At 40.0% G+C, this 15000-nt stretch overlaps 1 protein-coding gene across 1 annotated transcript in view; it reads left to right on the forward strand.

Moving 5' to 3' along the window:
• The window catches only part of LOC115212921 (serine-rich adhesin for platelets), a 207775-nt gene that overhangs the window by 177200 nt on the left and 15575 nt on the right, over positions 1 to 15000 (forward strand). Inside the window, exon 7 of the mRNA XM_036503952.1 lies at positions 14307 to 15000. This exon is cut by the window's right edge and continues 165 nt beyond it. Coding sequence (XP_036359845.1) covers positions 14307 to 15000 — 694 coding nt within the window. The remainder of the gene's footprint in view (positions 1 to 14306) is intronic.

Raw genomic sequence — 15000 nt, forward strand, 5'->3', positions numbered from 1 at the left:
CAAAGCCTTGTGAGTGGATTTGGTAGACAGAAACTGAAAGAAGCCTGTCGTGTGTGTGTATATATATATATATATATATATATATGTATATGTATGTATATATTTATTTGTGTCTTTATGTCTCTACCATTGCTTGACAACCAATGTTGATATGTTTACATCCCTGTAACTTAGCGGTTTGTCATAAGAGACTGACAGAATAAGTACCAGGTTTACAAAGAATAAGTCCTGGGGTTGGTTTCTTCGACTAAAAGAATAAAAGAACATACCTATGTATATATGCTTCTCTATGTATGTATGTATGTATGTATGTATGTATGTATGTATGTGTGTGTGTGTCTCTCTCTTATGTTGAATGTGCATATGCATGTGTGTGTGTGTGTTCCTATTTTTATCATTCTTTAACATGAAACACCACTGTTTATGAAATTATATTAAGAAAAATAACGAGACATTTAATTAAACGAAGACATCTCCTCCTAATCCACTCTACATTAACTACAATTGTATAACAATACCCGTCCATAAGTAATCACGTGGCATGGCTGCTGATTCTCAAGTGAAATCACTTCTAGCTGAAAGCAGATCCGCAAGGCTGAGTGAGTGAAGGTAATGACTTGAAATTTGATGTCCTTCGCTGAACACTAAAGTTCTTATAAGTAAGTTAGCCTTGAGAGCTGTGGCTGAGAGCTGTGTACACAGATACAGTTAGATAGATGTAGGAATGTGTGTGTGTTTGTGTGTGTGTGTGCGTGTACGTACGTGTGTATGCATGTCTGTGTGCTTGTGTGTGTGTGCGTGTGTATACACAAATGCACTTTCATTCATGCATATGTATATGTGTATTTATGTATCTATCCATCTGTCTGTCTGTCTGTCTATCACTCTATTTATCTATCTGTGTCTGTGTCTATATATATATATACATACACACACATTCACATGCATCTACAAATATACACACACACACTCACATGCATCTCTGTCTCTTTCTCTCTCTCTTTCCTGTCTTTCTAAATAGATAGATATATACATATACATGTGAATATATATATATATATATGTATGTCTGTGTGTATAGATATATATACATGCACATAAATGTATGCATGTATATATACGTGTGTGTATATATAATATTATATATATATATATATATATATATATATATAACGGGAAGCTTTATGAAAATAAACAAAGACGAAGGCAGGTGGAAAACAAACGAACAATTGTATTAGTATGGCGCTCAGGAAATATAAATAAAACAAGTCTTTAACGTTTCGAGCCTACGCTCTTCAACAGAAAGATACACAGAGAGAGAAAAACACAGAAAGAAGGAGAGAAAAAAAATGCGTGCAGTAGCTAACGAATCAACATGGCGTACATACATATATATGTGTGTGTACAGATATATACATACACACATAATATATGCATGTATATATATGAATATATATATTCATAGAGATATGTACACACACGTATATATATATATGTGTGTGTGTGTGTGTGTGCATATATAAATAGATACGAATGTATTATATATATATATATATATATATATATATAATATTATTTACACACACACACACCCCCACACACACTGGCTGATTGATGAAAGAAGAAATACATTCACACAAATAAACAGAAAGTCACGGAAAGACAGATGAAACCATGACAGCATAGAGTGGGAGAGAGAGGGAGAGAGAGGGAGAGAGAGAGAGAGAGACAAAATATGCAAGAGAGAGAGGTTGGGTGGGGAGTGGGAAGGAAATAAGCCTGGAAAATGCTGAAATATTTAGAAGGAAACATGAAAAATATTTTGTGTCAAAATATTTTGGAAATGAAATATTTGTATAGGTGCAGGCATGGCTGTGTGATAAAAAGTTTGCTTTCCAACCACCTGGTTCTGGGTTCAGTCCCACTGCATGCCATCTTGGGCAAGTGTCTTCACAAAACCTTGTGAGTGGATTTGGCAGATGGAAACTGAATGAAGCCTGTCATCTGTATACATTGTCTGTTCTGGCATGGTTTCTATGGCCCTTCAACTTTACAGACTGTTGGTGCCTTTTACATGGCAACAGCACCAATGCTATTGTGTGTGTGTGTGTGTGTATATATATATATATATATATATATATATATAAAGAGAGAGCGTAGCCTTGAAACATAAGACTTTTTCAATTCCCAAGCGTTATACTCATACATCTGTTTGTTTTCTACACCACCTGTCTTCGTCTTTTGTTTTTTTCGTGAATTCTCCCTTTATATATATAGAATTTTTTTCAAAAAATTTTATTCTATATTAGATACACACACACACACACACACACACACACACAATAGTCACCATAATATAAGGGTCAATATGAACGAGTGTATTGAAATAGTCATTATAGAAGATCAATAACACATTGAGACTCGATATTTTATACATATTTAGATATGACTAATATCTGTCTTTTGTGAAAATTTCAAGTGAATGGAATAAATATTTCGTAAGTTATGAGGAAATAAAGAAATAATCTTTCAAACTGCATATATAGATATGTGTGTGTGTGTGTGTGTGTGTCTTTGTGTCTGTGTCTTCCACTACCACTTGACAACAGGTGTTGTTTTGTTTATGTCCCTGTAACTTTGGGAGTGGGGGACATAAGCTTAGTGAAATAAGTATCAGGCTGAAAAAAGAAAAGCATTGGTGTTTGATTTGTTTCACCAAAATCTCTTCAAGGTGGTGCCCCAGCATGGCCACGCTCTAATGAATGAAACAAGTGAAAGAATAAAAGATACATAAACACTTAGAAACTAAATCATCCATACATAAAAACAAGCATACATACATACACACATACATTTATTCATACATACATACATACACACACACATACACACTTACACACATACACATACATACTTACACACATACATATAAACACATACATACACACATACATACTTACATACATACTTACACACACATACTTACACACATGATGGCTGCCCCCTCGTTATCAAGTATGGCCATTGCACGAAGCTTAACTGTTATTGGTGCTGTGATCGAATGTGACTTTTCAGCCGGTGCTGTGATCGAATGTGACTTTGTAGCCCAGCTAAAAATCTACAATGTCTTGTACAGAATTGGCAGCTAAAACCTTTACCAGTAATAGCCGGCTGTTGTTGTAACTGGGCTTCATGTACCTTTGCATGTCATTTAAGTCCTCCTGCCGAATTACACTCTCTTCCACATGCCTGACAGATATGATTAGTATGGTGTGTAACACCACCACCAGTGGCCAGGTTGTCACTCATCTGTCTCGCTTTATGATGAAGATGACTCTTGAGTCCAGCTTTACTGAGGCAGGGTCTTGCACAGACACTGCATGTCAGCACCATAGGAAGACCCTTCCCATCTGGAAGTGTAACAGCAATGTCCTTCCTGACATCCCTCCTTACTTTCTCATGCGCAACTCGAGATTTCTCAAAGGTAGCTGTCCCTCTGTGCACAATCCTTCTCCACTTGCTACAATCAATAGCTATGCCATCCCATGTGTCAAGAGAGCAAGTCCTTATACCTCTTTTCTGGTTTATGTGGAGGTCATTCTCCTTTAGCTAACTTTCCATAAAAGAGTTCTTTTTGGCATCCTTGAATCCGTCATCCTGACCAAATGACCACTCCATCTGAGCCTTTGCTTTAACACAAGAGCTTCTATACATTCGCACCGAGAGCCTTCCAATATTTCAAGATCACTGATGCTGTCCTCCCACTTAATGCCATAGATCCATCTGAGACATCTGATGGAAACGTTCCAGTTGCTTAAGGTGGTATCGATATGTGACCCACATCTCACAGGCATAGAGAAGAGAAGGGAGCATACATGCCTTGTACACCTTTATAGATATTTGGTACACTATACTGCTTACCAGGGCCAGGTTGGTACATGACAACAATTTTCTTGAGATTGACTGTCAATCCTAAGGCAGTGCAAGCATCAGAGAATGCATTCAAAATATGTTGCATATCAATCTCTGTGTGTGCTACTAGCTCACAATTATCTGCATACAAAAGGTCTCTTATGATAGAGGTAAATACCTATGTTTTTGCAGCAAAGCGCCTGATATTAAATATGCTGCCAGAGGTTTGATAATGGATGTAAACACCATATCTGCAGTTTCTGAATACAATACAGAAAACCATCGCAAAATATATGGCAAATAGGGTCGGTGCCAGAATATCCCCCTGGAAGAACACAATCTGCAACGTATTTCAGCAGACGATCCAGAAGTACCCTGCATAAAACCTTTCCTACGGCAGACAGCAATGATACTCCCCTATAATTACCACAATCATTCCTGTTGCCCTTTCCCTTATACAGGACCACCATTACTGCATCTCTCCAGTCCTCAGGTACAGATTCACTAGTCCATATATTACCAAACAAAGAGTGAAGTTTCTGCAGAAGTTTCTCACCACCATGCTGTAACAACTGTGCATGTATGCCATCCATACCCGGAGACTTCCCATTATTCATCCTTGAGACAGCCACCGCAACTTCTTCCAACTTTGGTGGTTCTGTGAGTGCTGCCTTCACAGGTAATCCAGGGATGAGATTGAGAACATCCTCACCAACTACAGACTGCTGATTCATGAATGACCATGGGATTTCACCTAGAAAGTTACTCTGCAAGGCACAAGTCCAGGCAAGGTTGTTTATGAAAGACCAGCAGACACCCATGCATACTAGACTCCCTCTGTCCACACCACTGATGTTATCCAAAGAAAAGGCAAAAGCTGATAGAGCTTGGCACCAGTGATGTCGCAACTCATTTCTACAGCTGAGTGAACTGGAGCAATGCAAAATAAAGTGTCTTGCTCAAGAACATAACACACAGAGCGGTCTGGGAATTGAACTCACTACCTCATGATTACGATCCTGACAATCTAACCTCTGAGCTATGCACCTTTGCTTTATGTATATATATGATAGGCTTCTTTTAGTTTCTGTCTACCAAATCCATTCACAAGGCTTTAGTTGGCCTGAGGCTATAGTGGAAGACACTTGCCCAAGGTGCCATGCAGTGGCAATGAACCCAGAACCTTGCAGTTGGAAAGCAAGCTTCTTACCATACAGCCATGTCTGCACATGAGTTTTTGGTGAAAATATGGGTTAGCTGTAGAGCATATAGTTTGAGGGTAATGGAGATGTTGTCAGGGCCAGTCAGTGGCCCTTTCTGATTTGAAGTGACTTCAGATGCTTTTATCATTGATGTGGTGGCCTTGGTAGGAATAGAGTGAAACAATTCGTGAGAAAAGTTTTATTTAATGTGTGGAAGGCAGAGTTTGGTATAAAGCAGGCAGTGTGTGTTTGCGTTGTGTAATATGATTAGGTTAATCCTAAGATAATCATATTATTTTGTGCGCGCACACGCACACACACACACACACACACACACACACACAAAACCGTGATAACCCAAAACACTGATGTCTTTTGGTTTTATAACTTTTGAACAATTGTTGGATATGTTTTGTATAAATGATACAGACAGGCGTAAATTGTGTGTGTGTATACTCACACACACATACACACTCATACAAAATACACACACACCCACAAATATATATGTGTATGTATACATGTATATGCATCTGTGTGCATGTTTGTGTGTGTGTAATATCATGATCATTGTTTAATGTCCGCTTTCCATGCTAGCATGGGTTGGACGGTTTGACTGAAGACTAGTGAGCCGAGGGGCTGCACCAGGCTCCAATCTGATCTGGTAAAGTTTCTACAGCTGGATGCCCTTCCTAACACCAACCACCCCGAGAGTATTGTGGGTACTTTTTACCTGCCACTGGCATGAGGGCCAGTCAAGCGGTACTGGCATCAACCACGCTCAAATGGTACTTTTTATGTGCCACCTGCACAGGAGCCAGTCCAGTGGCACTGGCAATGACCTCAGTCAAATGTTTTTTCATGTGCCAGTAAGGCGACGCAGGTAACGATCACACTTGAATGGTGTTTTTTACTTTCCACCAGCATGAAGGCCAGCTTGTTGCTCTGGCAACGATCACACTCGTATGGTACTCTTAGCACTCCACTAGCACAAGCCTAAAGACCTAACAAACCTTTTCCTTTTTCTCCTGTCAATATTCCTCTGGTAAAGCTCAAATCATTCTGATGATGTTTGTTACATGGAATGAAATAAATGCAAGTTTACCTCAAAAATAACTGACTGAAACAGCTGTAAATGTTATCTTAACCATAATTTAACTATGATCATTCTGTACTAATGATCAACTTCTAATTGTTACATATTGCTCCATTTATTCTCTTACCTTATCTGAATATATCAAACCTCAGTATACCCTTTAAATTACTAACTACTGTTAACCTTATAGCAAGGCCTATGCATAGTTAGGCACCAGTAGTGGCTATGGATACATTTGTCCCTTAGACAGTTGCATAACCTCTAACTCATAATTATACATACATACATACATACATACATACATACATACATACATATACAGGGTGTTCAAAAAGTCTTTCCACAGTGAATTTTTTTTTTCATCTTGACTCTCCAAGATGTATTTCAAAACTTCTGCAGAAGAGTCAACTTCTGTATTGAAAATGAAGGACCTTACTTTCAACACTGCGTATAAAGCTTTTTAAAATCTTGTAAACTCTAATATATTGTTTTGTAGTCCTATAACATCTTATAAGTATTTATTTTGCAATGAAATACTTACTGCGGAGAGACTTTCTGAACATCGTCTGTGTGTGTAATATATATAATATATATATATATATATATTATATATATATATACATACATATATATATATATACATACATACATACATACACATACATATATATGGCAAGTTATTTGGTGACCCTGCCAGTGCTGGTGACACATAGAAAGCATCCAGTCCACACTGTGAGATAGTTAGCATTTGGAAGGACATCAAGCTGTAAAAACCATGTCAAACCAGACCTCGCTGAAGTTGGTGCCATGTAAAAACCACTGTCCACTCTGTAAAGTGGTCGGTGTTAGGAAGGGCATCCAGCTATAAAAACCCTGCCAAAAACAGATAGTGAAGCCTGGTGCATCTCTCTGGCTTGCCAGCTGCTATCAAACCATCCAACCCATGCCAGCATGGAGAACAGACATTAAATGATGACACTTTTTCATTTATAATGGGCAGTAGAGTGACTCAAGGAATGGTAGAGTGACTGCCAGGAGTCCCGTGTGTTGGCACTTTCCAGACTTTGTCTTTTCTTGATTCTCTTCTTCCTGGTCTTGACTCTGTCTTTCCTTGGTATTGTTCCTTTCTTGAACTGGTCTCGGTTGTATTTCAAGCATTTCTTCATTTGGTCTCAGTATTTTCTTTGATACCAAGAAAAGACCAAAAGCAGGCCAAGGAAAGACCGAGTTCAAACCATGAAAGAACCGAAAACAGACCGTAAAAAGAATAAGATCAAGAAAGGTGTGGCTGCATGGTAAGAAGCTTGCTTCCCAACCACATGGTTCCAGGTTCAGTCCCACTGCATCACACCTTGAGCAAGTGTCTTCTACTAAAGCCTCGAGCTGACCAAAGCCTTGTGAGTGGATTTGGTAAACGGAAAATTAAAGAAGCCCATTGTATGTGTGTGTGCGTATATATATATATATACACACATGTGTGTTTGTCCCCCACCATTTCTTGACAACCAATTTTGGTGTATTTATGTCCCTGTAACTCAGTAGTTTGCCAAAAGAGACTGATAGAATAAGTACTAGACTTACAAGGAATGGGTGATGGAAGGAGGTGTTTGGTGTTAAGGGTGGTTGTTCAGCACTAGGCCAGCCTTGCTTGAGTAGGCTAATGATCAAAGACAATCATGTCAAGGCTATCCCTGCTTTTTTTTACAGAAAGCTAAGACAATATTATCCAATGTATCCTTCCATTTCCCAAGGCTGTAGGAAGTAGTGGTGATGGCACTGCTGATGATGGTGATGGTGGAGGTAGGGTGGAGGTTGTGATGATGGTGATAGTGATGATAGTGATGATGATGATGGTGGTAGAGACAGTGGTGGAGATGGTGGTGGTGATGAGGGTGGTAGAGATGATGTTGGTGGTGATTGTGATGTTGGTGGTGATGGGAGTGGAGATGGAGGTGTGGCAATGGTGATGTGGATTTTGGGTGGATGGGTGTGATGATGTTTGGTGATGAGGATGTTGACTTCTGTCTAATTTTTGAAGAGCAACAAGAAGGAAATCTCAAAATAGCAAAACCAACAACAAAATGATAATCAAATAAATAGAAATCAATAGAGAGGGGAGGGGAAAAGAGAGAGAAACAGAGTGAGAGAGAGTGAGAAAGAGAGAGAAGCAGTGAGAGAGAGAAGGAAAAAGAGAGTGAGAGAGAGAGAAAGAATGAGACAGAATGAGACAGAAAGAGACAAAGAGTGAGAGAGAAAGAGACAAAGTGAGAGAGAAAGACAAAGAATGAGAGAGAGAGAGAAAGAGACAAAGAGAGAGATAGTGAGAAAGAGAGAGAGAGAAACAGTGATAGAGAGAGAATGAGGGAGAGAGAGAGAGAGAGAAGAGTGTAAGAGAGGGGAAAGAGAATGAGAAAGAAAGAAAGAAAGAAAGAAAGAGAGAGAGAGAAAGAAAGAAAGAGAGAAAGTGAGGGAAAAAGAAAAACAGTGGGAAAGAGTGAGAGAGAAAGAGAGAGAGAGAGAAAGAGAGAAGGGAAGTGGTAAATGGTAAAAGAAAATTGCTCAACATTTAAGCTGTGTGTTCCTGCATCAGGCTTTCTGCCATTGTGCACAGAGTGTTGTGTCGATCGATGCAGAAGCACAAACGATAATGAGGATAATGTTATCATCATCATCATCATTGCCAACTGCTGCTCTTGCTGCTGTTGTCAACACCAAATTAACCACCACTCTTGCTACTACTAACACCATCACCTACTACTACTACTACCATCACCACCATCTCTGCTCTTGCTGTTGTTGCTGCTGCTGCTACTACTACTACTGCACTATTGTCAACCTTTTAATCAACAACAAGAGCAAATTCAAAGGTAAACTTCAAAGGTTTTCAAAATGAACAGCAACAACTGCATCTGCAATGAACCGTATTCACCATTACAGTAACAATGATGATGATGGTGATGATAATCCTCCTCCTCTCCGTCCTCCTCTTCAGTATCAGACATTATAGTTACACCAATGATTCACAGTTGAATCGTTGGTGGAACCATGATGCTGTGTTGATCTGAAGAGCTAGACTTCTTTATTTGTATTTGTTTCTACTCTAGGCACAAGGCCTGAAATTTTAGGGGAGGGGGACCAGTCGATTAGATCGACCCCAGTATGCAACTGGTAGTCAATTTATCAACCCTAAAGGATGAAAGGCAAAGTCGCCCTCAGCGGAATTTGAACTCAGAATGTAAAGACAGACGAAATAACACTAAGCATTTTGCCCAGCATGCTAACGTTTCTGCCAGCTCACCGCCTTTTTCTTTATTTGTATTGATTTGTGAATATACAACTGTATTATATCAAACTAAGCATCTATAGTAATGCAAATCATCATCATCATTTAACGTTTGCCTTCCATGCTGGCATGGGTTGGATAGTTTGACTGAGGACTGGCAAGCCAGGAGGCTGCACCAGGCTCCAATCTGATCTAGCAAGGTTTCTACAGCTGGATGCCCTTCCTAATGCCAACCACTCTGAGAGTGTAGTGGGTGCTTTGTACGTGCCACCGACATGGGGGAGGGAGGGGGATCAGTCAGGCGGCACTGGCAATGGCCATGTTCAGATGGTGCTTTTTACATGCCAGCAGCACGTGGAGTAAGAAGGGATGAGCAGGGGGTTGATGGGGCTGGTATTGACCACTTCGGCTGGTGCTTTTTATGTGCCACTAGCATGGGGAACAATTCGGGGTGGTGGGTAGGGGTGCTGGCATTGACCACATTCGGATGGTGCTTTTTGTGTGCCACTGGCATGGGGAGCCAGTCAGGCAGCACAGGCAACAACCCATGCATGATTGATGCATATTGCGTGCCACCAGCACAGGAGCTAGTCAGGCAGCACTGGCATCGACCACAACTACAATTTTCATTTTGATTTCAGTTTGATTTCCATTTGATTGAATTTTGATAGGCAATGCCAAGAGACTAAGTCCTCTGGAGATATGCTGTGATTGAGAAGACCCAGCAAGTAAAGTGAGATCACAGTTGTAGCGTTTACCGGTATTGCATAACCAGCCCATTTAAAAAGTACCCTTGAATCATTGGGTGACATGCCATGCTTGAGGAGACCTACTAAATCAAGTAAAATCAAAATCAACTCAAATATGTAAACATAATTTTATTCCACACTAAAATTATTAATACACGAAGAAGGGTGTGAAAAGTTTGTTAATCCTAAGGATGAGATGCTTTTAAATAAATATATTCGCCTGTCATACCTCCTGACTTTTTATAGCATGTAAAAAGCACCATTCGTGTGTGGTCGATGCCAGGCCTGCCTGACTGTCCCCCATGCCAGTGGCACATAAAAAACACCCACTACACTCTCGGAGTGGTTGGTGTTAGGAAGGGCATCCAGCTGTAGAAACTCTGCCAGATCAAGATTGGAGCCCAGTGCAGCCTCCTGACTTGCCAGTCCTCAATCAAACCGTCCAACCCATGCCAGCATGGAAAGTGGACGTTAAACGATGATGATGATAAGGATGTATATATATGTACACTCAGGGCGATTGGAAAGTAACTCCCTATTTTAAAATACTTATTAATTATCTATTAATTGTAATTTTTTTCTCAAATATTTTGTGTTCATGTTTTTGAAGTATGAGAACTTATTCTTTATGTGTATTGCTTATGTCATTCACAAATGACTGAATGCTCGCTTTCCCAGGAGATGGCTGTATCATTGTTGTCTGCATGTGAGGCCAGTCGGGAGTCATGACTTAGCACCTTGTGACTTCTTCCTTTGGGGTTGGTTAAAATAACAAGTCTACTGTACCAAACCAAAAACTTAGGAAGAACTTGAAGGGCAAATATGAGAAGTTATGTCTTCTATCCCACAAGAGTTTCTGGTGAAATCAGTTGAGGCAATTCCTGGGCCACTCAAGAAGCTGGTGGCAACATCTGGAGCCCAGATCAAATTTTAAATAAAACCTCATACTAAAAGCTTTCCTCTCATGTCCATTTCTTTGTAAAAATTACAATTAATAAATAATTTATAAGTATTTTAGAATAGGGAGTTAATTTTCAATCACCCTGTATGTGTATGAGTGTATGTGTGTTGTGTGTGTGTGTGTTTATGTATATGTGTGTGTGTGTATGCATGCTTGCATACAAATGTATGTCTGTATGATGGGTTTCTTTCAGTTTCTGTCTGCAAGTCTTTGGTAAGCCGTGAACTATAGTAGAAGATACTTGCCCAATGTGCCATGCAGAGGGAGTGAACCCAGAACCATGTGGTTGAAAAGTGAACCTCTTAATCATATAGCCATGCCTGTGCCTACACACTCATACATGCACACATGCTCTTGCACACATATATATGTATATATGCACATAGGCACACATGTAAATGCACATGAAGTTATTGACCCATTAAGTATGTTAACATCCTCCTGTACTTCGCAATACATCTACAGTTATGTTTGTTAACAGTTGATAATGGGGATAGGCCAATGACCTTATGACGAGCATGATAATAATAACAATAATAATAATAATAATAATAATAATAATTATAATGATGATGGTGTTGGCGACGGTGTATGGGTGGAAATATTTCTGTCATGTCAATATATAAAACTGAAATTTGACTCCTAATCTAATAATGACGGCAACGATGGTTCAGATCAGGAATGCTAGTGGTGATGGCAGCGATGGTGCAGTGGATGTGCAGAATTGGTGCAGTGGTGGTGATAGGAATGCAGTAAAGGCAGAATGGTGTTGAAGGCAGTAGTGCAGCAGTAGTGCAGTGGAGGTGCAGCTCCAGCAGTGGTGATGGTCATAACAATCTTAATAATATGTTAGTGACACTTTTGAAACTGATAATGATGGTTTTGGTAGACATTATGTTTTACCCTCCCCCCCACCCCGACTTCAACCCTAATTGACATTAAATGTTCCAACCTGAGTTTCCTATCTTTTTTTTCTCTTTAAACATTAGCTTTCCACAACTACCATATTTGATATCATATAAAACATTCTTTCATTTCAAAAACTGTCCCCAAAGACCAATAATATCTTCAACACCACTACCATCATCATCATCACCACGACATCTTCAACACTATACCACCACCACTAACACCACCATCATCATCGTCATCATGATGATGATGATGAAGTGAGACTTTACATTAGTTGCTAGACCTGTTAGAAATAGCAACTAAATTTCTCACATTGGACCCTGCAACCTTAAAAAAAGGAAGGACACAGAATGAAGTAGGAACATACTGTATTTGATGACATTAAAGACACATGGGTTGATTAGATGCACCCTAAGAATTCTGGATAGGAGTAGAGGTCCACCAATATCAGTCCTCAGCCCCTTCTTATATTCCTCATAGTTCTCCAGGCAATAACAGAGGAATTCAAGACAAGATGCCACTGGGAGCACTTCTATGTTGATGACCTTGCTGTAATTGCTGAGTCACTATCAGAACTAGAGGAGAAATTTCAAGTATAGAAGCAAGGTCTAGAATTGAAGGGCCTTAGAGTCAATTTAGCAAAAACCAAAGTCTTAGTAAGTAGGAAGGCTGACAAATCACAAATCCCTTCAGGTAGATGGTCCTGCTTGATCTGTAGAAAAGGTGTAGGTAGAAGCTCCATAAGATGTACCCAGTGTAAGCTATGGACACATAAGAGGTGCTGCAATATCAAAGGAAGGCTACCTGGGAATATAGTTTTTGTGTGTGGCAAATGCACAGGGGTAGTAAACACTGAAAATGTGCAGAAAACAGCTTCTGAGACATGCCAGGGAGAAAAACTAGAAGTAGTTGATAGCTTCCATTACCTAGGTGACCAAGTCAGGAGCAGGGGTGGATGCTTTGGGATCATAGAATAAGAATAAGAATAACAGGGCAAAGTTCAGGGAGCTCCTACCTCTGCTGCTAATAAAGGGCCTATTGCTCACAGTGAAAGATAGACTGTATGATGCTACCTGGCAGTGAAACATGGGCTGTGACTACTGTGGACATGCATAAGCTTGCAAGAAATAAAGAAATAAAGCTAGTATGCTCCTCTGGATGTGTAATATTAGTGTGCATACACGACAGAGTGTAAGTGCCCTGAGTTGGACATAAGAAGTATCAGATGTGGTGTGCAAGAGAGACAACTGTGCTTGTATGGTCATGTGTTGTGTATGGATGAGGACAGCTGTGTGAAGAAGTGTCACATCCTAACAGTGGAGGAAGACCCAGGAAAACCTGGTGGAGCACGACCTTCAAATGTTGGGCCTCACAGAGGCAATGACAAACGACTGAGACCTTTGGAGATATGCTGTGCTTGAGAAGACCCAGCCAGCCAGGTGAGACTATAAGTGTGGACTATGTCAGGGTAGCATAACTGACCCATTTAAGAGTACCCTTCAATCACTGGGCAATAAACTGTGCTTGTGAAGACCTGATGAGTTAAGCAAAATCATTGTTGTGGCCAATGTCAGTATCACCTGACTGGCACCCATGCCAGTGGCACATAAAATGCTCGATGCCAGTGCTGCCTGACTGGTCTTGTGCTGGTGGCATGTAAAATGCACCATTCAAGTGTGGTTGTTGTCAGTGGCTACTGTGCTAGCATCATGTAAAAAGCACCATTCGAGTGTGGTTGTTGCCAGTGCTGCCTGACTGCCCCTCATGCTGGTGACACATAAAAAGCACCCACTACACTCTCAGAGTGGTTGGTGTTAGGAAGGGCATCCAGCTGTCAGATCAGATTGAGCCTGGTGCAGCCTCCTGGCTTGCCAGTCCTCAGTCAAATTGTCTAACCCATGCCAGCATGTAAAGTGGGCATCAAATGACGATGACCATGACAATGATGATATATATTAATATGTACACTTTCTCCTTTCTTTCTTTCTTTCTTTTTCTTTCTTTCTTTGTCTCTCCTTCTTTCTTTCTTTCTTTCTTTCTCCTAAAACATTTGACTTTTGAGGTACATTTATTACTTCCTTCCTTCCTTCCTTCCTATCAAATATATGGTGATCACGATTGCAAATTTTGTTGTTATTTTTCATTGCATTCTTAATATATAATTCAGAAATTTAACTACTTTCTCTTGCAGGTCCCTGAAAATATCACTGATTACCTTCCAAAGGTGTCTGGTAAACATGGAGATCCTGGATTACAACTGAAAAGGGAAAAGAATTTGGAGAACGAAGCTGTGTTTAGCACCCAGTCTGCCATTCGCTTAAGAAACTTGTACAACAACGACAGTGACCAAAAAACTGAACCAAACTACGTCAAAGAGGCAAGCCCACAGACAGAAAAATCGTTATCTTCCAAGAGAATCGGTGAAATACCTGAACCATTACAGCTATCACCAGAAGATCTTTCTCCTCCACCGTTATTGTCTTCACCACCACCATCTTCACCGGAGCCGTTCTCATCACCACCACCAGTACCAGAATCAGTTGAGCCCCAAGTGCCTTTCAGAAGGTTCAGGCCCCCACATTTGCGTAAAGGAGCAAACAAGAATAACACCGATAATGTCCTTGAAGAGAGTGTTGACAAAAACTGGCAAAACAGCCTGAACGAACTGAATACAAGAATAAGTCGAAAGGGTCCCTCAAATGGAAATTTGACTGAATCTTTCAAAGGTCCAAGAATTTTGAGAACGAAATCAAGTATTGAAAGACAAATTTATAAGAATTTGGTTGAGCCGGAAACATTGAATGAAAAGGAATTGTCAAAGACAGAAGATGGCTCTTCTGTAAATGACAAAAGTGAAGATCTTTTGATTGAAGATTACAAAAAAC

The sequence above is a fragment of the Octopus sinensis genome, linkage group LG6 (assembly GCF_006345805.1).
Source record: "Octopus sinensis linkage group LG6, ASM634580v1, whole genome shotgun sequence".
NCBI lineage: Eukaryota > Metazoa > Mollusca > Cephalopoda > Octopoda > Octopodidae > Octopus > Octopus sinensis.